General features: G+C 41.7%; 1 protein-coding gene across 1 annotated transcript in view; it reads left to right on the forward strand.

Moving 5' to 3' along the window:
• Positions 1-24,536, forward strand: part of col27a1a (collagen, type XXVII, alpha 1a) — a 65,713-nt gene that overhangs the window by 1,768 nt on the left and 39,409 nt on the right. Inside the window, exons 2-7 of the mRNA XM_085279982.1 lie at positions 2,576-2,646; positions 7,125-8,800; positions 11,735-11,788; positions 18,007-18,060; positions 19,400-19,453; positions 19,596-19,649. Of these exons, the coding sequence (XP_085136108.1) occupies positions 2,576-2,646; positions 7,125-8,800; positions 11,735-11,788; positions 18,007-18,060; positions 19,400-19,453; positions 19,596-19,649 (1,963 nt within the window). The remainder of the gene's footprint in view (positions 1-2,575; positions 2,647-7,124; positions 8,801-11,734; positions 11,789-18,006; positions 18,061-19,399; positions 19,454-19,595; positions 19,650-24,536) is intronic.

A 24,536-nucleotide genomic window follows, 5' to 3' on the forward strand; every position in this document is an offset into this window, starting at 1 on the left:
TTCCAAAATCCAGCTCAGAGCCTGAGTACTCTGTAGAACAAGGTGTGGATTATTTGAAAAACTGTCTGAAGTGAGCCATTAGCTGACTGCAGGGAGAAAAGTGGATTGACACTCTTAAACCCTCCTCCTCCTCATCAGCCCTTGTTAGTGTCAGCTCATCCACAGGAATTTTCCACTGTGTGTGAATGTGAGTTTGTGGTCAGGGGGAAGGATCACCTTTGGGAAATCCTTCAAGAGAATCAATAAGAAGGCCAAAATTGTAAATAGAAATGGAAACTACACTGGCCTTTCTGTGTTTTTCTTTTTCTTTTTTCCCTCTATAACTGCAGAGAGGTTGGTGCTTCTGCGTATATGTTTCTGGGGGAATGGTTTGTCATGGTTGTTGGGGGTGGGGGGGGGGGTCTAAGAACACAGTGGAAATATTAGCAGAACATATCGTAGAAGAGAGGATATTTACTATTAAGTTTGCAGATTACTGATGCTGATTTTATAATGAGCAATACCTTTTTGCCACTTAGGGAATTGTACAAAGATTGCAACAGTTTCTATTCACTCACTGTCTCACTCCTTCCAACAGTTTATCACTCTGTTAAATTGGTTGTTGATCTCTTACCATTATTTTTCTTAAAATGGCAGATTTGTGGGCTAATCACTTCTTAATCTGGAGATAAATATGTTATCAGCAGTGCATGGCAGTTTTTCCCCCATTCTGTGCTGGGACTTCAGTGTATCATTAGGCAGCCTAACGCACAGTATGTGTGTTAGGCTGCCTAATGCAGTGGATGACTTAGGAGGAGGGATTGCTCATCCAGTCTGTATTTTGTCCACTCAGCTTAGGGAAGAATCCCCTCAGGGAGTCATGTCATAGCTCGCTGTTGCAGTATGAAAACCACACCACACAGGGTCAGCGTACAGATGTCAGTTTATTTGATTTAAATATCCACTGCATACAAATCCCCCTTCAGCACAGCCACCTTCAAATGCTCCACACAGGAGAAAATCCTGACCTGTCAGATGCCTTTCAAAAGCCCCCTCTCCTAATGAAAATCTAAACAAGCTACTGAGAACTTTTAATGTGAAAAGCCAAAGAAAATGGTGCTGTTTCCTAGGAAACCCGGTCCAGTTTCCACAGATGTAAACAGCCCGAGGAGTAGAATAAAAGTTGTCGGGGCTGCAGTAAAAACCTCATCATTCATGACTCATTTTCAGAAAGCGGATCTCTCCCTCCGCTGATAAGACACTGAGTCACACAAGTCCACACACATACACACACAGTGACACACAAACACAAACACATCCCGAGCAACCACAGCCAGCTGTGTGTGTGGATGAGTGTGATGACGCTTCATTAGCAACTAGAGGATGGAAGGGTTGGAGACACAGACACCACAAACATGGATGTGAGCACACTGTTGCACACACACACACACACACACACACACACACACACACACACACACACACACACTGGTTAATGTTGGAGCTGTAGAATTGTTTCTGAAGAGAGGCAGACACACGTCCTTGTCTGGGATAATGCAAATCGCTCAGCTTATGCAACAGTCACCGTCTTTCCCACATTTATGTATTTGGAGCCCTGTTTGCCTACTGTGGCCCACCAGCAACAGCTGTTATATACATTTCCTCCTCCAGTGTGTGTGTCTGTGTGTGACCATGTGCGCCTGGATGACCTCCAGTGGTAAACAGTGGTTCCCCCAGCCTGTCACCAGATCTCGGACCCCTACTGGGATCTCAGTCCACTTGCCAGTCAGTTTCTTTAAGTTATGCTGCACACCTGGATGCGGTGAGGGTGCTGAGAGACATTTTGTTTTTGTTTTTTCTGCACATGTGTGTATGTACGAGCGCACATGCATGCACATTTGGTTGGTTTTGGGAGTCTACTACAGTATTTTTGTCTCCAAAACCACAATGTGTGTGTGTTCTTGTGTTTCAGAGAGATAGAGGCTCGCTGAGATCTAAGTGCTTTAGCAGACTCCTGCTTGTGCCCTCCTACTGTAAACAGTTGTGTCACAGTTGAACAATATGTTAAGGCATGCCTTCTATGGTTAAATGCAAATAATTACATTCATTAATACTACTTTTTTGTCAGGGTTGAGACAAGTGTCCAATGTATCTGTAAATTGAGATTTGTGGATTTATTATATGCTGGAACAAAGACTTTTGCATTCTCATGTTGTGACTTGTTAGACTGTTTGTCCATCAGGGACTTAAACGTAGGACCTCTAAAGCACTATGAGGCTCTGCAGTTACCTTGGCAACACCTCTAAGTAGTTATTTGGGGTTAATGAGGCCAAGGCTCTATCTAAATGAATGGTGAGAGAATTATATCTTTAATGTTAATGGTAAAAAAAAAAGAAGTTTCTGGCTTTATTTATGACTCAATTCATGGTGCCAATATGATCAACATCTCTGCCTTAGCCAGCAATCACATTTGATTGATTGATCATAGTATGGATACAGTTAGTGAGGAATAACTATGAGAAAAAGAGTTAAATAGTCTGTCCAATACCACGTGATTGTTGCCTCTCTCTGACATCCTTCTCTTCTCTTCTTCCAGGAGAGCCCTATTGCTCTGTACCATTTTATATTGTACTTGTTACCTGGGACTTACACAAGTACCCTCTGAAGGTAAGCTTTCCATACTCACCTCCACGTACTGCACTTTCTGACCTCTTTTGTTTGTGCTGAAAAAAACCCCAACTCTGTAAGACTGTAAGGAACCCTGGTGAGGTTTTGCAGTTATTCTTTGCCTTTTTGGTCAAGGCCCAAGCACATAAACACTTTGCTAAGAGAATTGGGCCAGCCATTGCCATAACAACAGGTGTTGAGTAAGCTAAGTCCAAGGATCTAGGGAGTGATCAGCTCAACCATTCAATGATCCAATGTTGACCATTAATCTAAAAAAAAAATGTAAAATCTCATGTCAGTCAGAGGTTAAAGTCAAAATTTTGTCTGGACAGCTGCACTGCTGAAGACCCCACTTAGCAAAGCATTTGTAAAGGCTAATATTCTTCACAAGGGCAAAAGGGAAACGTTTGACGATGTGAAACGTGTACTAGAATTCAGAGATGCCTAAATCAGGAGCTTGCCTCCACTTTGCAGAACATTTTATACAGTTAAGTTAATTCAGTTTTATTCATACTTTATTCATATAGCACCTGTTTACAAAGCATTTAGCGAGATGCGCCTTATTATTGTGCTCAGCTCTTTTGCAGGCATGTTTCATCTACCGTAGACATCCTTCTCTACGGTAACTGTTCAGTCTCCTGTTAGGAGACTGAACAGTTACAGGCTTGCTGGTCAATATATAGTCAAGCATTTTGCAGCTATCTAAGCCACTGGTATTGGTCAAAAAGACTGCATAAGGACTTTGATGAGGCGAGCAGAGTCATTATCCAGTAATGTTTCTCCATAAATGCAGGATGTTAAAACATTTTCAGCTGATTGCTAACAGGCTTGCCTTTAACCGAGATCTTAAGTCAGTGTTACATTCACAATCTTGCATCCAAGTAGCCTTAAAAATCAGTTATTGCAGATTTAATTGAAAACGTTGAGTGTGTTTCTGTTTGATCTCCTTTTGGTACCATTTGGAAGTTTCCTCTGATGAAGAGTTATTGATACAGTCCAGTGAACTGCCCCCCTACTCTAGTCATTATGATTGAGGCTGACAGCACACAGACTTCAGTAGGCCCGACAAAGCAGTGACTGAAAACTGATGGTCGACAAAACCAAATGTCATTTCAGTTCATTACATCAAGGCTCTTCCACAGTCACAGTTCTGCAAATAAGCCTTTGAAAAGCTGACACTTCTTTAAAGTGTCTGGTGTTAAAAATTAATGTAACATAACAAGTCTTGGTGGCGATAATTCACCAGAGGTGTAAAATTTAGTAGTCAGACCTAATAAAGTTAGTTGGACATGTTTGGCTCCTTTTTGAAAGCTGAGTTTAGTTTTTAGGCTCCGTTTCATCCTCTAATTAGCCTTTTTATTCAGTAAAGAGTCTCTGTTTTGAACTGTGAAATGCAATGAACTGTGAAAGGATGAACAATAAGAGGAGGAATGTTCAGCAATACGTTCTTGCTGATCAGCCTGTGAGCAACTCACTGTCCCCTGGCACACGGATACCTCAGTGCAGCCTAAGACTTCTTTTGGAGGCCAGAGTCAAGGATTAAGTTGTATATTGAACACTGACATGATTTTATTAGGAAAAAATTTAGCATTTTTTTTCTGCAGTGGAACAAATTTTAAAATGTAAAAGGGGAACAGCCAGGTAATGATTATGGTGAACAACATCTGCATTTGCACGTCATCCCTCACTTTCATTCTTGAGTTTCCAAATCATATGACTCCCCATTCAGCTCTCCATCCTTGTCTGTGTGTCTCTTGAAACATTCAAATAAATAAATTGCCAGAAGGTTGAGGAAAAACAGGAAAATTCCAGATAGACCATGTTTTACCATGTTCTGTCCCTTATCTAAGCATTGATCATAAGACGAAGACTTAGTTTCACGTTTTAAACATATTCAGTAGTCTAATAAGTGATGATTCCAAATATGATATTCAGGGAATTCAGGCAATATATTGCTGTGTTGATGATTGGGGATGATGAGGAAATATTATAAACTATTGTAAACTAGCACAGATCGGCCCGAAAGGGATTATTTCAGTATAAATCAGTGACTTCATCCTCTACAAGGGATACGATCAGAGAAAAGAGCCTTGGACTTTCACTCTATCCTGTTTGAGTGAATTGGCACATTGCGAGACTATAAACTCTGGCCATGTGTTAAACATGCATCTGCTCAGACACTTACAGTATGCTTTATATCTGAGACTGTGCTGTTAATTTATGCCTCTGTAACAGTAGAATAGAAGAATTGGAGACAATGTACAGAACAGATAGAGGTAATGTACCCGCCTGCCTCATTGCCAAGTTCCTGTTGTCCTTTAATGCATCAGAGACCACACAGAGAGTAATATACACCATGCACAGTGTGAATATTATTCCTGTTTTATAAAGCTCTAATGGTTTGAACTAAAGGGAAGTCTTACAGCCTTATACATAGCACGTAAGGACCATAAAGAACTTAAAGCAATCAGCGGAGAAAGAGTCGTTTAACTCAAGGTTCTGTTTTCAGTTTGCATATGTTTAATGTCAAAGTTTTCTAAACCTCTTTTTCTCTCAGCTCAAATATTCCTTCAAACTTTCCCTGCAATTATATGTATTTTCAAAGTCTGGGGCCCAACAGTTTAATAAAGCAAGCCTTGTATTATAGAAAGACAAGCATGTCATTCAAGTCCTCACTCTCTATAGTTTACCAGTGCAGCACATCCCAGCTGTCTTTCCCACTTTTTCTGGTATCTCATCAACACTGCTTTTCCATGGATTCTATACACATGTCCCCATTAGACAGGCCCCAGTGACCACAGGTCAGAGTGAGCCCGCAGACAATAAAAATGGTGAGGGGCCTAGGTCTGAGATCACAGGTCATGGAGAGAATGAGGGCTGTGGGACTACTGAGACTGAAACTCTGAACAGAGAGTCAAAGTTGGCTGAAAGGTTGGAAACTGTGCTCCGAACTCTCGAGTTGAGAGATGTTGTACTCACTTGTGGTTTCTGTGGCCATGTTCTGAATGTCCACGCTGACTACATACTGATGAGAAGGACAGAGACGAGATGGGAAAGAGGTTACATGATGACGCTGATGTCATTTAGTTCATTCCCTCGCAAATTAAAGGCTTAAAAACAAAGAGACACAAAGAAACGTGTCTATCAGTATAGCTAACATTGTCAGCACTTGAACATTAGCTTACAGTACAGCATGCATGCATTAATATGAACAGAGATGAATAAAATGTGTGCCTCAAACACACATTTGCAACAAACACATATTTGTCAGCATTACAAAGCATGCAGTGACCTCGCTTTTGCTTTTCAAGTGCGTTGGCCAGGTGGCTACTAAGAAAGGATTAGGTCCTCTAGTCTGCTTGTACGTTCCTGGTACTGGCTGGATGCTTTAGCCTTGACTCACCTGCAGTGAGTGCAATGCTTAATTGGTTTAGCATTCTATTTTTTTATGACCATATATCCATTCTTTTCTGCTCTATATAACCAAAATTTCATTTGAGGTTTATGGGGTCCAGAGGAAAGACAAAATTAGGATAATAGGCATACACTGGGAGAGGTGTTTAGGTTTAACTGCAACACATTTGGATTGTCTTATCAAAGGATTTCTAATAATTCCTGTTGAACGTTTGACCTTTTAAACTCTAATCACAGTAAGCTGAGATGAATCTCTATGAGTTTTAGTGTTATAGGGTTCAGTAAGGTTTTAGATTACTGGCAAAGATCAACATTATATTTCACTGTGAGTGCAGTACAGAATGTGGTGTACACACGCTGCCCTTGTGCGACACTTTAAGCTGTTCAAGGCATCACAAAAGCCAGACATATTGGAGCAATGTGAATTAGCAAAGCCACTGACATTTGAAGTAGACCTCTGTGCTGTTCAGCAACATAAGAAACAAGATTGCTACGTACTCCTGCCTGTCTGGACATAAATTTATTTTGGCCTAAAGTTGCTATAAACCATCTACAGAAGCACTTAGATGTGCTCAAAGTCTGCTGAGTTCATTATTGTTTTGAATCTTTCTTTCTTTTTGCCTGTCTCTTCACTCTTCAGTGTTTAAGCTACAGTATTTTGTGAACTGCTTCAATATGGACATGATGCAAGCCTCTCGTAGCATAGGAGTCTTTAGTTAAAACAAAACTTTGAAAAAGTGAAATGTTTTGCACCAAATTCTTATGCAAGAACTCAGATTGTCTCATTGACATTTAAATTATTTTTCCACAACCATTTAAAACATGTTACAGTTTGGGCACAAATTACAGTAAAAGTTTAAAACTAGTCCAGATCTCAGTGTGTTCTCTTGTAGTTCTTGCGTGATGTTTGATTTATATTTCTAAAGTTGCCTATGTTGTTTATTTTATCTTGTTCCTGATGATTACCAGGTACCAAAAATATGAGATAACAATAACCATAAACATCACAAACAAGCATGTTGTAAACACTGCTTATCTAACACAGCCCTTTTCTTCCTCTACAGATGTGGACATTCTCCAAAAGTTGGGGCTTAAGGGAGAGAGGACATCACGCATTCTGCCGGCAGGAGTCATTCCGTTCAGATCGGGGATCATCCTCAACCAGCGGGCGCATATTGAGGCTCCATTGCGATCAATCTTTCCTCCGGCCATCTGGCCTAACCTCACGCTGGTCCTGAGTGTACGCTCTCACCGTATCAACAGCGCTTTCCTTTTCACCCTGCTCTCAGACCACAAGAAGCTGCTTCTTGGTCTACAGCTTGTACCGGGAAACCTGGTCCTACACACGGGACCAAATACCTCTGTGGCACTGCCCTATGAGCCCCACGATGGCAAGTGGCACCAGCTGGGTCTGGGAATTAATGGACAGAGAGTGACTCTATATGCCTCCTGCGGAGGGCAGAGTGTTCATGCAGACTTTGGGTGGGACAGTGAAAAGGGGCTGGCTCCAGAGCTCCATGGCTCGCTGCTGCTGGGGAGGACAAGCCAGCAGCAAACTTCAGCACACTTTGAAGGAGCCATTTGCCAGTTTGATCTGGTCCCTTCTGCACAGGCAGCTCACAACTATTGCAGGTACATTAAGAAACAGTGCAGGGAAGCTGACACGTACAGGCCTAACCTTTCTCCTTTGCTGCCTATTGTACCGAGAGAAAGAAACATCACAGCTACTGCTGCTACCCCTAAACGTGGAAGCCCAGTAACCGCCAGGAAAACCACAGGGTTCAGCCTCGCCAGGAGCGCTGCTGCTGCAGCCTCAGCTGTCAGATATGTGGCCCCCACCCAAACGATAAAACCGAACCAAGGGACCATCATCCCAAAGACCCTGTTGGGAACTGTGATACCAGTTACAGACCAAGTTGGTTTGGTTTCACCACCTCTCAAGACCAGAACCAGCACTGTCACAACACCACTCAGGACAGGAGCACCACCCACGAAACCATCAACGGCAAGACCCTCCAGTCCTAAAGCTTTTAATCAGAAATCCTCTAAACCTACTCCATCAAAATCCACTTCATCAAAACCCACTCCCCCAAAACCCACTCCATCAAAACACAGTCCACCAAAACCCACTCCATCAAAACACACTCCACCAAAACCCAGTCTCTCTTATCCCACTCCATCAAAACCCAGTCTGATAAAACCCAGTCCCTCAAAACCCACACTCTCTAAACCCACTCTGTCAAAACCCACCCCTCAAAACAACCCAAAAAATGCAAGTGTGGGAGCAAGCAATTCAAAGAAACCTACGATACCAGTCAGTACCAGCACCAAACCCTCCAAGACAAAGCCTAAACCTGCATTATTAGACCAAGGTGCAGTCCCAAAGAAACCCCAACCCACCAGAGCCAGTAAAACTCCTTCCAAGTCTAAAGTTACATCATCGAAAGCCACTCCGTCCAAACCCAAACCAGATTCTCTAAAAGATGCTCCTTTTAAACCAACAACATCAAAGGTCAACCGCTCAAAATCAGCCACCCCCAAACCTACAGCTGCTAAAACCCCTAAGCCAACAAAGCAACCAATGACCACCAAGGCTCCAGTCACCCCAAGACCTACTAAACCTTCATACAACCCAGTTACACCACCTGCTACTGATGGCTTCCAGAGCTGGGAGGTGCCACCTACGCAATTCTCCATGCTGGTAGAAGCTAAGGGAGAGAAAGGAAATGTAGGACCGCAGGTAAGAACTTTTGGTCAACCTGAGCTGTTTAGTGAGACTGGTTGTGTGTAAATGTTACAAGAAAAAAAATCTATATCAGCACTGGTGTTTTGCAAAATCAAGGTGAGCAAGCAGTGCACAGACTATGTCTCATCTCTGTGCCTGCAGCTGTGTGTGGCAAGTTTACATTAGTAAAGCAATAAAAGTGAATGGAGCTTTTCTTTTAGCTCATCCCAGTCTGCCTTGGTCTTTGTCACTTGTAACAAAGACCAGTGCAGTTTTGATTTAGGTGTTTTTGGGTTAGAAAAAGACCACACAGATATTTAGGTTAATATGGAACAGTCTCCTTTGCCACAGAGGTTTGAAGCCCTGCTATATTTCTCTAATTCTTTTCACCTTACTCCATGCACAGAGCCTTCCAGTCTGGCTGTGACATGTCAGGTCTGACGCCTTGCCGTCTCAGCACCAGATTCCTCTTTCAGAGAGTTCTGGTGGAGGTTGCATGGTCTCGTTTCAAAGCCAGGTCCAGGTCAAAGGTTAAAGCAGTCAGCAAACATTCAGCTTCCCAATACAGGCGTTAAGTTAGGCGAGGCCCTCCTTCAGCATCAGAACAAGTCTCAGAAAATGTGCTTGTCTCCACGAAGCAGAGAATACCTTTGTGTACACAACTGTCTACACAGTTTCCCAACTCAAAATGTGGTCAGAATGATCAGACCACAATGTCTCTGTCAGTGTCTCTTGGGTGTGTTCATACTTGTACCTGTGATTAAGTCATCTTAGTGTAAAGTGCAAGCAGGGCCTGCTCGTTTGATACGTGTGCCTTGCTTATTCTTTGCAGCAGCCTGTCATTTGGTGCTGTAGACTGCAGAATACAGTGTGTCTAGGGCTCGCTAATTTACCTCTGTAGTGATGTCCAGTAGATGCTTTACTGTCATTAAGGTGAGCCAAGTTGCTGGCATTTAGAAACCAGGACCTGTAATCTTGATATGAAGTGCAGTCATTTACCGAAGAAAATAAATTGTAGAAGGATCAGTAAGGGAAGTTTGAAGATTATTTACCAAAGGACTGTCTGGCATATCCACAAGTGCTGATACTGTGCTGAGGCTTATGCTAAATGTAGGTTAAGTTGCACTAAATGTAGGGTAGGTTGTGGTGGAGTTCTGGCCCTGAAGTACAATAAAGCCATAGAAATGCTCTGGGCTTTATCTTAAAAGTGCATGAAAATGTGCATTTTGCCTGACTTCAATGACTGGGTAAGATATTATGAGACTGGAAGACCTATTTATTTTAAATGTGGATGCCTGCACATACACGTGCCTCCTGCTCTGTCTCTGTGTAACTGTGTAGTACCATCAGAGATCCCGAGTGAAGCAGTTATGGTTTCCTCTCAGTATGGATCTTGATTTTTTTTTTTTTTTTTACGCATGCCATTAGTGTACTGTGCCAACTCTTTTCCCAAGAGCACAACATTTTATGTGCACTTTTTTCTTGCACACCTTAAGAGCCTTTAACAGTTACAGCAGAAGTGTGATTTGGACTTCCTGTCGCACAGAAACAGAGCTCCAGCTGCCAGAAGAAACATCCAGCTCAGGCACATATACATGCTGCAGTCGCTCTTCTGAAGCACCTTTGGCGCCTCACTCCTACCATGAAAAATGGTTTCCTTTGACATCTGCTCCACTGCATTTTTTTGAGATTGAATTTGAATCTGAATTGACTGTATGGAAACATACTTCTGTGCTCAGTTAAAGTGCACTTTATATATAAGCTTTTAGAAAGGAAACCTTAAAAACGCGTTTTTCAAACTCGCCAAGCACGATTTTCATCGCTGTAAACGTAGAAACAGAGTTTATCGTGTATCAAAGGACAACTCTGTGCACAGCAATGCACAATTCATATATGCAGACGAGCACAGCCAGCATAACTGAAAGCATCCTTTCCAGAAGCCTGAACAAATTGTCTTAGAGAAAAGGTAAGATTGACAGGTGCAAAAAGGAAAAGACAGTGAAGTAAATAAACAAACCAGGCTAAGAAAGGAAGGCCGAGGCAGGGGGTGTAAGTGTGAAGACGGACACTGGTGTATGTTGACGTTGACAGGTCTTCAGGCCACCATAGGGCACACCACCTGCAACAGTAAGGGTGGTCTCTACTTAGGAGGTCATTGCGGAGGAGGAGATGGTTCCAGCACAGTTATAAATAAATAAATAAATAAATCAGAGAATAGACAGACACACTTTATGCAGGTAGTGACTATTATTAGAATAACCCTGAGGATCAGACATGATGTCTGTGTGTGTAAAGAATGAGTTGTGGTTTTCTTTATTTAAATTGTTTTTGAATTAGTCTCTTCTTTCTTAAATTCTTTTTGAGAGCTAAAATGAGTCAATATCAAAAAGCGAGATGCTGCTTATTTTTTACTACTCGACTATTTATCGATTTTTTTGAGGACAAAATATGTAAAACGTGTTATATAAACACTTTACTACAAGATGCTTTAACAACCAGAAGCCCACATTGTTGCCTGTTTTGCCAAAATGACCAAAAATACTGTTTTCCCTGATTTCTGCGTTTTCTCCCTCTTTTTCAATTAAAAGAAAACAAATGAGCACGGGCCTGATATAGACACACAGGGGCATTGAGCGGTGCAGGAAATGACCTGTTATTTCTAGTGTTTCTACGATTTCCTGCCGCAAGGGCTCAAATCCTCTCGATGGCTAAGGGTGAACTCTCAACACCTTGAGATGGAATTACTTCAGAGGGAAAAGGTGTCGCTTTGTGTGCGGTTTTTTCACCCTGTGGATGAATGGCAGCCTCTGTGATGTAGATGAATCCACCGAGAAAATGCATTGGATGAGAGTCTGGTTCTGTCAGTGTATGCTAAATGAATATACTTAGTCATTGTGCTGTATAAATGGTGTATCAGACTGCAACACTAACCAAATAATCTTTCTGTAGGGGCTGCCTGGACCTCCAGGGAAGCCAGGCGTGCTAGGCAAGAGGGGTCCTCGGGTAAGTGTCTTTGACCACCCCCTGACACCTCCAACCAGATCGAACACATTTTCATAAAAAACGATTCTGTCTGTTGTTGAGGGGTTTTTGTTTATTGTTTTTTTTTTTAAATAAATGTAAATAAGTGTGTGTTTTATCCTACCTGTTGACCTAAACCTCAAAGGCAAAAAAGCCACAATAACCAAACAAGACGCAGTCATGAAAATAAAAGCCTTCCAAGTCCCTCCTATCAACCCAGCGCTCACACATATACTCACACACAAAGTCTTCCTATGCAGACAGATTGACCATATTCAGCATGGGGATGCGAGTGCTGACCTCCCACCCCTGAGCATAAACAGGAAAGCTTCTATAAAGACGGTCTTTGAAAAGGCTGCCTGTGCCACAGGATGCCTAATAAAAGCACTGTAAACAGACAAAGAACACATGGCTTCACTGGACTTTCTACTTCCGACTGAACTGTTGCAGCAGACTGCACCAACACTCCATAGGAATCCCATTCTGGGCTCATGAAAGACTTCTTTTTTCCAAGGAAGTTAAATAAATCTAGTCTTCTTACAGGAGCTCTCTTCCTCTGTTTCTCACTTACTGTCCCATAAAATGTAAGGATTCAGCCTGACATTTGTTTGTAACCACGACGGCAGCACGTTTGCATTGCCCAAACTGAACTATCATAACCCTTTAACGGATTGTAATAAAATGTGTTCCTCTTATCCAGCAGTACCCATAGAGGGAAACAACAGTAGAAGTTTTAACACATACTGTGTTGATTTACATAAAATGTACCACAAAAAAATCAGAATTCTGAGGAATTCTGACAATTTTGGTGTCAATTTTTTTCTCCTTTTGTTTTTGTCTGAAAAATTACATCACCCCCACCAATCAACAACTTGTTGTATCCTATCAGCACATTGCATTATCCCCTAATGTCAATTACCTCATTGATATTAGCGCTTAGCACAGTTGTGCCTGTGGTATCCCTTATGTTCTTGGTGTTAAACTGTTAATTACAAGGAAGGTACTGCAAACCTGCATTAAAAAAAAAAAGTCTGACATTTTATGCACTACACAGTGATTTCAGATATCCTTTATATTTTTATTTGTTGTTGTTTAAGTATAATATGTACTACGTGCTTATTCCTCCATGTCTGCAAGACCGTTAAGCTAAAGTCTCTGCGATCCCCAGCGCCACTGCATATGTATGAAAAGCTCTTTGTCTGGCTCTAATTAAAGCTATTTAAGCCCAATCAGCACCTCCCGTTCTGTCTGTAGTACCAGTTTCACCACATTGGTCCCTCTTGTGGGATTTCTTATGATCCAAATCAAACTTACCTGGAATGAATCCTAAATAGGGTTTAAAAATCTAAGCAGAGAGCTGCGTGAAGCCAGTCAAGCCAAGCATGAGTCTGAGTGGAAATATGTTTTGCGCAAGAAAGCTGAAACTTTCCTCCAAATGTATTTTGGAAATTTACAAGGAGAGCTGTTAAAGCTTTTCCTAAGGAACACTTTCTCTATTTTGGACTCGTAAGCAATGAATGCGTAAGATAAATGCAAATAAACAGAAGGATAACTTTGATAACTGCAGTAGTTCAAGCAGGAAAAATGTGCTGCAGCATAATCCTTAATCACTGGTTGGATCCCAGGCTGGGCTGGACTTCTCAACTCTAACTTGCCCTTGATAAAGCTTTAGCATATGGCAGTGACCCCTTACCATCATCATAGCTTAGAAGTGACTTTTGTCAAACTCAATAAACTATCTCAGCAACAGCATCACGCTTATGTCAAGAGAGATGTTGAACTGCTGGTGGCATTCTCAGTGGAAGTGGTTGGTTTGCAAAGGGCAAGCAATGAAAAGAAGTCATTTTCAGTAAGGATGTATTTATAAATCCAGGGGTCAGTTGCAAACGCGCTGCCAGTGTGATTTAGTTTAACCCACACACTTGGGCCCATAAGCGCTCACATGGGATTGTATGCGTGCTACAACACTAATCCCTCCGTGCAGCACAGACATACCGTATGTGGGTGAGTTTACAAACTGCCTATATAAAGAGTGAGACAGATTATGGCGCTTTCCTGTAAACAAAAGCATTTATCAAATTTAACTGCTGCTGCCATGTGTGTGTGCAAACATAGAAAGCCACACACACACATGCTAACATGCACTCCGCGCAAAGACATGCTATGCAAACTCTCCCCTCTTAGCCAGATGTATGTGTGGTTTCAATTTAGGAAGGGAAATTTACTTGTTGGTCACTTAAAAATTTGAATATATGGTGCAGATTGCTTAGTCTGCAGGGTCACAGGTAGGTTCTTTTGTTTGAAAGACTAGTTTCTGATAAAAGAGCTCTACCAGGTTTGACCTTCTGTAGCCTGGGATTACTGGAAGTCTGCATGATGACACACAGAGCACCATTGAGCCCAAGAAGAACCAACCATGAACCTTGACCTCTCATCCCACACATGAGAGTGCGAGATGCCATCTCTATGGCAACAGATGTGAGTACAGAGATCGTTGCTCAGTACCCATGAATAGTCGGGCCGAACTTTTTCGAGTGTATTTGAGGGTATATAATGACGACGATGGTAGGAGGGTGTGAGTGGAAATGTGGATGCATCGTCAGCGCACAGGCCTATATCTATCTGAAGCCTGTGTGTGTGCGTGTGTGTTTGTGTGTTCATCTGGAAACTGCTGGGTCAAAAGGGTCTTTGTGTGGGTGAAAATATCTCTGTCACCCATCTTTCCTCCTGCATTCCCTCCAAACCACTCCTCTGTCGCTAACCAAATTTCCCCTACCCTGCTTCACCTGTATGCATTCAGATCCCAGATCGGCATACGGAATAGAAACCTGGAAAACTTTAAAGAACTTTCAAATGAAAACATGTGCTCCTCTGTTGGGCTCTTTCGGTAACACCACGCAACAGATCAGCTTTTCAAGGGTCTTTATAATCCCTAGAGTAAACTGTGTGAACGGGTCTTTCCTCTGGAGCAACTTTGTAATGACCTCCGGGACTATAAAAATCACAGACCAATCCCCTTTTGGGCACTTTGTTTTGGCATAAAAACCACATCTAGGTTTCCATCTTAATTTCCAAACTCGTCATTCACATTATTAATTATTACTATTATTGTTTTAAATACCTAAATAATACTTTAGACTTTTACTCGTTATTTCCTTTTTCATATGCTAAAAATGTTGGCACAGAAGCAGTTCATTCATCCCCATCTGCTTCTGTTATTATAGCATTTGAGTGTAATTCATGTGGCATTAAGCTGCAAATTCCACTCTTTTTATCCAGCAGTGGCGAGGTCTGTTTTCAGACTTTTAACAAACAGTGAAATATCTTTAGGGGCAAAGGTTCGAGTGTCTGTGAATGCTTGGTGGAATCTTTAATTATGAGGACATCCAGCAGTTTCACATGCTCTCTTGATCTAATGTTAGTTAATCAGATACTGCCCCGTCTGCTCTCATTTGGCACAGCATCATCTCTTTTATCTTTAATATGGTGGCTGTACATACATTTAAAGTCTCTTTTACGAGCTAGTGTTGAAAGTCAGAGTATGTTTACAGCACAGCCCATCAAAAGGCCTCATCTAAAATATTCTGCGTGTGAACGTGACTTTGGCAGTGATGTCACGTATCCAATTTTAAGTGCGTATGGTGCATGTGTTGGCTTCAAGTTGCACATATGTTGTTGGGCATTTTGGTATATTTAAGCATAGGTATTTATATACAATATGGTGGCATATGATGAAACATTAGAAGCTACCATTTGTTTAGATTTTCACCATTTTGTCTCCAAAGAACTGGAATAAATTACACAGAGCTAGCAGCACTATTACCGCAGGAACCACAGCAACGCCCTGTATTGCTGTTCAGAGGTTGGTGGCTTTTTATTTGATAGCCCTTAGCTTGTGTGTGCCCCACCCTGGTCTTCTCTAATTAGAAATCAGAAATCAGAAATCAGAAATCAGAAATCAGAATGGGTTTATTGCCAGATGTTGAGGTTTACAACATTAGGAAATTGTTGCGAGAGAGAAGGAGCAAGACGCGGAGGCGAGAGCACTGCAGCAAATGTTAGTGCCAGCCCATGCCTACTAGAGCACTTACCAACCTGTGGTAAGCCACAGGGTTAATTTTGAATCATGTAATTCAAACTTGTCTTGTTTGTGTAAGTTTATTTAGGGCACAACAGGGACCCTTAATGCTGTCTGGACAGACCAGCTCTCGAGGAATGCCAGCTGTATACAAAACCGAAAATGAAAAGGGAAGCATGTGGGAGGACAAGAGGCGAGGTCTTAACTTGAGAATGCTTGGAATGAGAGTATTTCAAAATCGTACTTTTTCTTATTTTCTTTCAGAGGCTTACTGCTACAATTGCATGTGCTCATCTGAAACATGGCCAAAAATTCAAATAATGAGTTCAGCGTATGTACAAATAATGCATGTAAGCCAAAAGCTCAGGCTTCAGACTGCTCTAAGTACTCAGTTTAGGGTTTTTTTTTTTGTTGTTGTTTTTTTTACTCATGGCTCTCTGTATGAAATCCTTACTAAGGTCATCCCAAGCATAAGAGAAGCCCCATTTGTTTAATTCTTTGGTTTGTGAGGGGCAACCAATCAGAAGAACGTTGGCTTAAAGGCAGTAGAAGGGTTGTAAAACAGCTTGTTTCAGACGAAGGGCAGATGCACAAAGACCCAGTAAGACCTGAGGACTCTTTTGACCTGTGAATCATGCAAAGTAAATGGACTGGTTCTTCTATGGCACTTTTCTACTTGAGCTTTGAAAGCGCTTTATACAGCATGCCTCATTCACCCACATTTATACAAACATTTTTTATGCCTAAGTGCTTTCTATCTAACATTCACACTCTGATGAATGCATCAAAGAGTAACTTCAGTATCTTACCCAAGAATACTTTGGTAAGTAGGTTGGAGCATCCAGGGATTGAACCTTAGTAGATGACCCGCTCTACATCCTGAGCTACAGCAAACAAATCAATGCAAAGTTAAATTGAATAAAATCTTTGCTGGAAATTCCTGAGTGTTACTTAATAAGAACCTCGTGTCACCAAGATGCTGTGTTCACCCATCACAAACTCTTGGTCACTTTCATCAAACTGTCCCTTAATAGAAAGATCCGTTCCATCAAAGGCCTGCTGTATGCTGTCATGTCATGTCTGATTTAAATGACCTCCTCAGCATGTCCTGAAGTTCTCCAGAGGCCTGGTAATGAACTAATCATTGGTTCAGGTGTGTTGACCCAGGGTGAGATCTAAAACCTGCAGGACACCGACCCTCGAGGCTTGGAGTTTGACACCCCTGCCTTACATAATAACTTCCTGATTTGTTTTTAGCCACCTCAGTAAAACCTGCTGACCCAGCTCTTAAAGCAGTTTTTGCTCTTTTTCCACATTTTGACTCGATCAGCCCTGACCCAGGACAGAGCTAGGTCATGGACCCAAAAATGGCATACCATTTGGAGGGAAGGAGTGAGCATTATACAGCAAACTCAGAAGAAGAGAGGGGAAGACAAACAGCTATCTAAGTGACGGGGACATAGCAGCCTCATATGCTTTTTTTCTGCAGGCTGTTTTTCAAACCCAAGAAAAACTGGTGTGTTTTCACTCTCTGGCTTCCAACATCTTCTTTTAAACCTCCCTGTGGGGGTTACTGGACAGAGTGAGATGGTTTTACATTACAAATGTGCCGCCGCTGTAGATCTTGCTTTGTTTGAGCTCATTTCCTCACCAACAGTCGGTGCAGACAGAAATGCACACCAGTGATCGAATTCAAAATGTTATGAAATGAGATGATCTGTATTACTCATTAAGATCCCTGGAAAATGTGTGTTTGTTTGTGCGTGTGTGTGTGTGTTGGGGGGGGGGGGGGTGCTTGTGGAGTCTGTGGCAAGTGGGGGCAGGAAAACCACATCCATATGGTAAAGCAGCTCCTGAGAGCCCCATTTTTTCCATAAGCATCTACCCCCAACAACAACGCCAAATACCTCATCAGCACACTCACACATACACACACAGTTGATTTATAGGAAAACAGGTTGAGGCTGAGCTTCTCCAGACAGTCTTTACCCCCCACCTTCATCCCTGGTCTCATTCACAGAAGCAAAGCCACAGTCTGCGTCAGCTCTTTTTTTATGCAAATGCCTGCTCTTGATCTTGATCACCTTTTGATTGTGTTTTACTTTTTCTCATTTCAACACAGGGCCCCCCTGGTCCACATGGAAACCCTGGGAGACCCGGTCCACCTGGATTCAAGGTACACATCTAGTCTAACCTTTGGTCCTGCGTGATCCAGCCATGTCGATTTTCCCATATGAAGTGGTTACACGATTGGGTTTGCCTATACTGCTATTTTACTATGATGTAATGTGAATCATAATCCCATGAGAACATGTTAGATTTACATTTTTCTATATCAGCTGGAAACCCCTACAAAGCAAAACGGTAATGGAGTTTGATGGCAGAAAAATAAAGGAAACTTCAGTTCACAGCAGGGCTGCAAGTACCTGGCAGCTGGAGTACAGAAGCTGTTTCACTTTAGCATGTGTGCTGAAGAGATCAATGTTAGGATTCCCATTTATACTTGAATTGTTCTGCAGACTTTTGCAAGCGACTGAGGTTTTTATGTTGAAAGGTCTTGAGGTCTTTAAGGAGAAAATATATAAATATATGTATATATAATATTTTCTGCATTCCTGATGTAATGGATTTATGCCTTTGCAAATACCCTTAACCTCTGACATTGTGTGCTTACATGGTAGAGTGAGGGCCTGCACCTAAAGTGCATTATGAAAAAAAATGGAAACTTTTCCAAACCTTCAAGCTATTATCATACCCTATTATTTATTGATTGCACTCAGATTTGTTGCTTTCCAGCTGAGAGGTAGATTGGAAGGGTGATTTCTCTGCAGTGTAAGAAAGGCTGCTGGCTGCTGGTTAGCATGCTTAATAACAACACTGGAAACATAAGCAAACTGTTTAAAGAACCTCTAAGTCTCATGAGTTACAGATAAGGTCAGGCATACGCAAACACGATGGAATGATCAGCAGCAAAGGTTTAATGAGAACTTCGGTATATTGTGAGACAGACTGGTGTGGGCCAAGCTTCTTCTTCCTGGCAAGTGTGTTGAAAGAAAGATTATGGAGTGTTTGATGTCTCGGGGTGCACCACAATCTTCGTTCTTTCATCATTAATAAACGAGACAGAGTTGTAAATGGCAGGGGTCCGAAGGGGAAAGAGAGGGAGTCAGCACTCAGTGTAATTTCCGATCCGTGGCTTTGATGTGCTGAAACCCCATTATTGTTACCTGCTGACAATGAAGCTTGGTGTGTGTGTGTGTGTGTGTGTGTGTGTGTGTGTGTGTGTGTGTGTGTGTGTGTGTGTGTGTGTGGAGGCCACTAAGTAGAGCATGTGTGTTACTAAATTTCTCACACTACAAAGACGTTACTTGTTATCTTTAAGTATGTGATATAAAGAGGGACCCCTTTATGTCCTTTAAGTCTTCCACAAAAAGAAAATATGTTCATATTTTATTCATGTGATAAATATGATTGACTTCACCGTGTGAGTTTGGTGAATTGTTTGTTTCTCCCAGGGGAACAAAGGTGACCCTGGAATCTCACCTGGACCAGCACCCAAAGGAGAGAAGGTATAATATCCTCCCTATACTTATTTTCCCCATTAATTTGTAATGATGTCCTGGGTGGCTCTAAGCGCATTTCTGATTGCTGTGTGTGTGACCTCACTTTCCTCCACACTTGGCCTTTAAACATTCCCACTTTGTATTCCAGGGAGACTCGGGGATCATTGGCCCAGTTGGAATGATTGGCCAGCCAGGTCGAAAGGTAAGACTTGAACTGCTAATGTCCTTCCAGAGCTTCTCAAAACCCTTTCATCAAGTTTACTCTCAGTAAACTGAAGTGAATTGTTCTTAAACGCCTATTTACCAACTGAAAGGCGAGCAAAGCGTTTGCATCTGCAAACTATGAGGCGAGGCCCGAGGCAATGCATGAGTCACAATGTGTATTGGTAATGTGTCTGTGTGTGGTGTTGTTTGTGTATAACCTGCTCATCTTTGTAAAAGTATCTCTACTCATCTTCTGCTTCCCAATTCTCTCCATTTTTGTTTTTCCTTTTTGTGCTCGCCAGTTTGTTTAGTGGATCCTGCAGAGATCTGGCAGGAAGGCTGCCACAGGAGATAAAGGGGTCAGACTTTTTTTCAAAGGGGAAAAGAGAATGGGAATCATGCACTCAGTCGTCAAATTGCTAGTGTCTTAAATCTTACTTAAGGCACGGCTTGAGTGATTCATAAGTCCAAGGAAGTAAAATGTAGGGCAGACCTTCTGGTAGACAGAAGTGTAACAAGCACAGACTGAGATTAAGACCAAGTTGAATGTCTGGGTTGTGCCTCTGTGGGCATGAATGCATCCCTGTGTGCTTATCTTTGTGAGCGCGTGTGTTACTACTTGTTAATACTTGTTCCCTGAGGGCGCGTCAGCAGTTGAAGTTTAAGTGAACGAATTTTGGCTCAGTACATGTGGAAAAGATACAAACAATCAGCCAAATGCAATGTGTCAGAATTAAATGTGGTTTCTTGGTTAGTGGTTAGAGAAAGGATGCAACCCATTCCCATTCCCTAGATTCATATTTTAACTCTAGGGGAACCACCTTTAACATCATTTTCCAATATACAGGGTTACATTTTAGCATTGCCAATGTGAGAAGAACAGAAAATTTAGGGTCCGAATTTAAAAGTAGGTTGGGTGGTGAATGACTGGGGCTCCTTTACGTTCACTCTCTATTTTTGACTTGCAGTTACATTCAAACAACTAAACTCTGTGGTTAGATTCAGGGGGAAAGTTAGGGTTGTCGTGTTGAACACACACTAAGAGCCCCATTTTTCCCATCTGCGTCAGGTTTCCTTCGATACTGTGGTTACGCATCCTTGGTTAACATAGTTACCCATTCTGTAACAGTGACTACGTCAGTGGACTGCTTTTTCCCCTTAATCAGCATTTTAAACTCTACTCCACTGAAAAGTTGCAAAACGATGTAAAAATTGCCCAGGTTATTACAGTGTAATATGCTAGGTACCTGATCAAGTGTCGCTTTGTAATGACTTAGGAGTGAGGGCAGATTGAGGAACAAAACTTTGGCTGTAAAGACTTTAACTTGTAAACAATGTAAACTTAGTTATGAAGTCATATAACACAGTGAATAAACTACGAAAGCTAGAATAAAGGAGTGGAGCCTGACCCACAGTTTCATATAGTAGTGCCAAGTAAACTCCAGCTGATGGCAGTTAATTAAATTGAATACCTCTGAAATATGACAGATATAAACAAAGACCGCATGTGAGCCAGAAAAATGTTGGGAACCACTTCAGTTTAATCTTTGTGCTCGCTTCCAGTCAGCATCAAAATAGTTCCTTTCACCCTTTTTCCAAGTAAACTGTTGCAAACATATGTCTAATAAATGAAAAGAAGATCCTATTAAAAGCTTCCAATCACATCATGCATCAAATGCAGCTGAGCCGTGCACATGTCTTAAACAAATTAGGTCAGTAATTGAATAGTGCAGGTTGACTGTATGCCTTTCAGACTAGGTGTAAAGCACTTCTGGCTGTATTTACTTTCTTCCCAGAGCCACAGTGCTCTGTAACACAGTGTCAGACTTCAGCCGGATGGCTACCTCGGGCTCAACATATGGCTTTTGTTAGGTGTCTGCTTTTCTGTGTGTGTTGTGTGTGTGTGTGTCTTAGTCCATTTGTATGTCGCTGCCTCTCTCTTTCACACACACTCAGCCAGAATGGAAACAAAAAAAAATGTAAGTCTGGTGAAAAACATTCACAGATTCCTTTAAAACTAGCAATTTGAAGATTTATCAAGAAGTTAGTGCCTTTTAACTTGGCCAAGGGTGACTACACAGATTAGGTCAGATTATTTAAGACAGTGATTTGTTTGTTAGCATAAATGTAAGATCACTTTAAAGTATGCACTGTATACTTACTTTTTTACCCTCGACAGCATTTTCCGCTTATCTGCATGCAGTCCAGAGGTGGAGCAAACTGCTTTAATAAAACCCAAGGGCACATTATAGCTCGAATTATCAGAATGACATCATAGACTCTTCACTAGGGGAGCGTAACCATAGCAACTTCATACACACACACACACACACACACACACACACACACACAGAGACTGACATCACCAAAGCATGCCTCAGGTATTGGTCAATGAACCACAGACAACTTGACTATAAAGGAAACTTGTTAAAGTAAGCACAAGGAGGCAACTTCCTTTCTGTACACAAACACAAAGAAGCTCATTAACCTGCTTCCATCCTGCAGTAAACAAAGCACAATAACTTGTTGTAGTTATCGGCTATCCACTGTAGCAGCAGTTTCCTTAAATGAATCTCCATCTTTAATGCAACACTGTGACAGGCGTGTGAGTCAGTCTCCAAAGGGTACTCCTCAAACAGGCCTTGTTCTGTTCATTTTCAAGGTGGAAAGTCCCAGACGCGTTTCGCCCTGATGTAGATCTCTCCATTTCCACAGAAGCCAGATGAATACAAAGAGAATGCAATATTTGAAAACAAATAACAACATTTATGGGCATTGGATTTCCCTCGTAGGCCACCCTGAAACACCTTCGTATTGCTCTTGTGTTTCTAGCTGTTTAACTTTCTCTGTCATCGTTTGCTTGTTTTTCTGTGGTTTAGGAAAACAGGACAACAGCAACTTTTCCTCTCTTCTCCTCTGTATTTTTGCCCTCCACTTTCTCTGTCTCACACACAAACACGCACGAATATCCAGCCTCTAATTCATCCTTAGCCGTGATGTTTCGACCGGGAATTCTGGAATTTGGCTTCTGGGTTTTTGGGGGGGTTTTTTCCGTGGAAACTTTAATGGAGGAAACAGTGGTACTTTAAATGTGTGATACTAGAGTGTGATTTTACACTGTCAGACAAGCCAAATATGTTCCGCTCTGTACAACATTTGTTCTAGCAGGCAGGCTCTGAATGGTTTTTCAGTATGGCGAGGCAGGGTCAGGGATAGGGGACATACACAGGGCCAAACCTCAACTACAAATCCACAGTACAAGCCACGCATCTCACCTTACTGCCTGCATGCCCTGTGTCCCATCCCAGGACTAGGTGATCCGTCTCTCCTCACTTTCTGCCTGTCTCTTAAAGTGTCCATACTTTTTTCACCTGAAAGTCGAGACATACCGTCGAGCAGAGCAATATCTATTTGCTGGGCCTTCATGTCATATGAAGCTATTTAAAACTATGTTTCTTATTGACATTGTTTGCATTGACAGCCTATAGGGATGTAAGGAACGATATATGAGGATTCTAAATTCACATTACTTTGTTAGGACTTTGTTATGTACATTACAGTAACTTGTTAAAACCATTTAACACAACAGTTTGAATATATGCACAATGAAATAGCAAAAACCTGCACTTTCCACTTCTTTTCCACATCTTAAAGTTTTCTGTTAATGACTGTAGGACAATAAAGGATTTATGTCCTGTGGGTGATGTAGGTGTCATCACACAAACCATGTATCTTGAACATAGCTGTAATGGGTATGTTAATCAGCACTGTCTTCGTTGCTGTTAGCAACTGAATCGTCTGAAAATGTTCATAATTTGCCAGAGATTGTGCAAACTTTTAAAGACTACGAGAGCATATCCAGACAGCTGGAAAGTAATCCATAAACACTCTTGTCGACTCAGTGGTTATGCAACATTGTGGGAAAATGTGACTGTCTTGAGACACTTTGTGGTGTTTATAAAAAGTCTCTATACTTGTGCTTTTCACATACGTGTTATCCAAATATGTGATTGTTTTACAGCAAGCAAAGTTTGGATACTCTGATGTTTTTCAGTTTTATACAATAAAATCCTTTTCAATGAATTCCAAAAGGAGAAGTAGCCTATAATTAAAAGGTAGAATCATATACTGTATTTCACTCCCAGTTCCAGACAGTGTATTAATCATCCTCGTTTCCTTTATTTGTGCATGGCAGTTTGTTGTATGACATTAATCTGCCTGGAGTCCCGTTCCAAACCAAACTCTCTCCATTAAGCTCCTGCTCACTGTTCAAACTAACAAATGCTCCACATGCTCATCATCATCATAATTATGAGAGAATTCAAATCAACCATCATTTTCTTTGCGTGTTTTACAACAAATCACTTCTCTGTTCTCTGGTAGCAGTAACAGTGATACTGCATGCAAGGAAACATTGTGCTGAAATTGCTGTGCAGACAGGGATGAGATGAGGAATCTTTTTCCACTGGCTAAATTTCAGCCAAATTGTCCAGTTCCTTCGCACAGTTGTTTGTTTTTTGTCTGTCCCTGCGTGGAGCGTTTATGTTCTCCTGTACATTCAATGTATACATGGAGCCAGACGATTACGCCGAGCAATCATGTGGCTCCATTCTGTAGGGTTTGAAGAGATGAAAGCAGAGATTAATAAGGAGAGTCGTATATTTCTGCTACCAGGGTGCTGCACAGTTCAGTCAGATACGCATTGTTTGTGGAGTACAGTTGTTAAGCACACGTGAGGTTGGCACTCATTTGAACACCCACAATGTGGGTACAGCAAGTCAAAGGAATGACATGTCATCAGCAGACACGATGTGTCTTTTATTTTCTCTCTGCCAAAATGCGCTTAGCGTTCCCCCGGGGCACTCCTAGACTTAGCTGGGTGGAG

Source organism: Mchenga conophoros, linkage group LG7 (genome assembly GCF_057382185.1).
Source record: "Mchenga conophoros isolate Kocher_MC1m ecotype Shallow Benthic linkage group LG7, M_conophoros_male_GT1.1, whole genome shotgun sequence".
NCBI classification, from domain to species: domain Eukaryota; kingdom Metazoa; phylum Chordata; class Actinopteri; order Cichliformes; family Cichlidae; genus Mchenga; species Mchenga conophoros.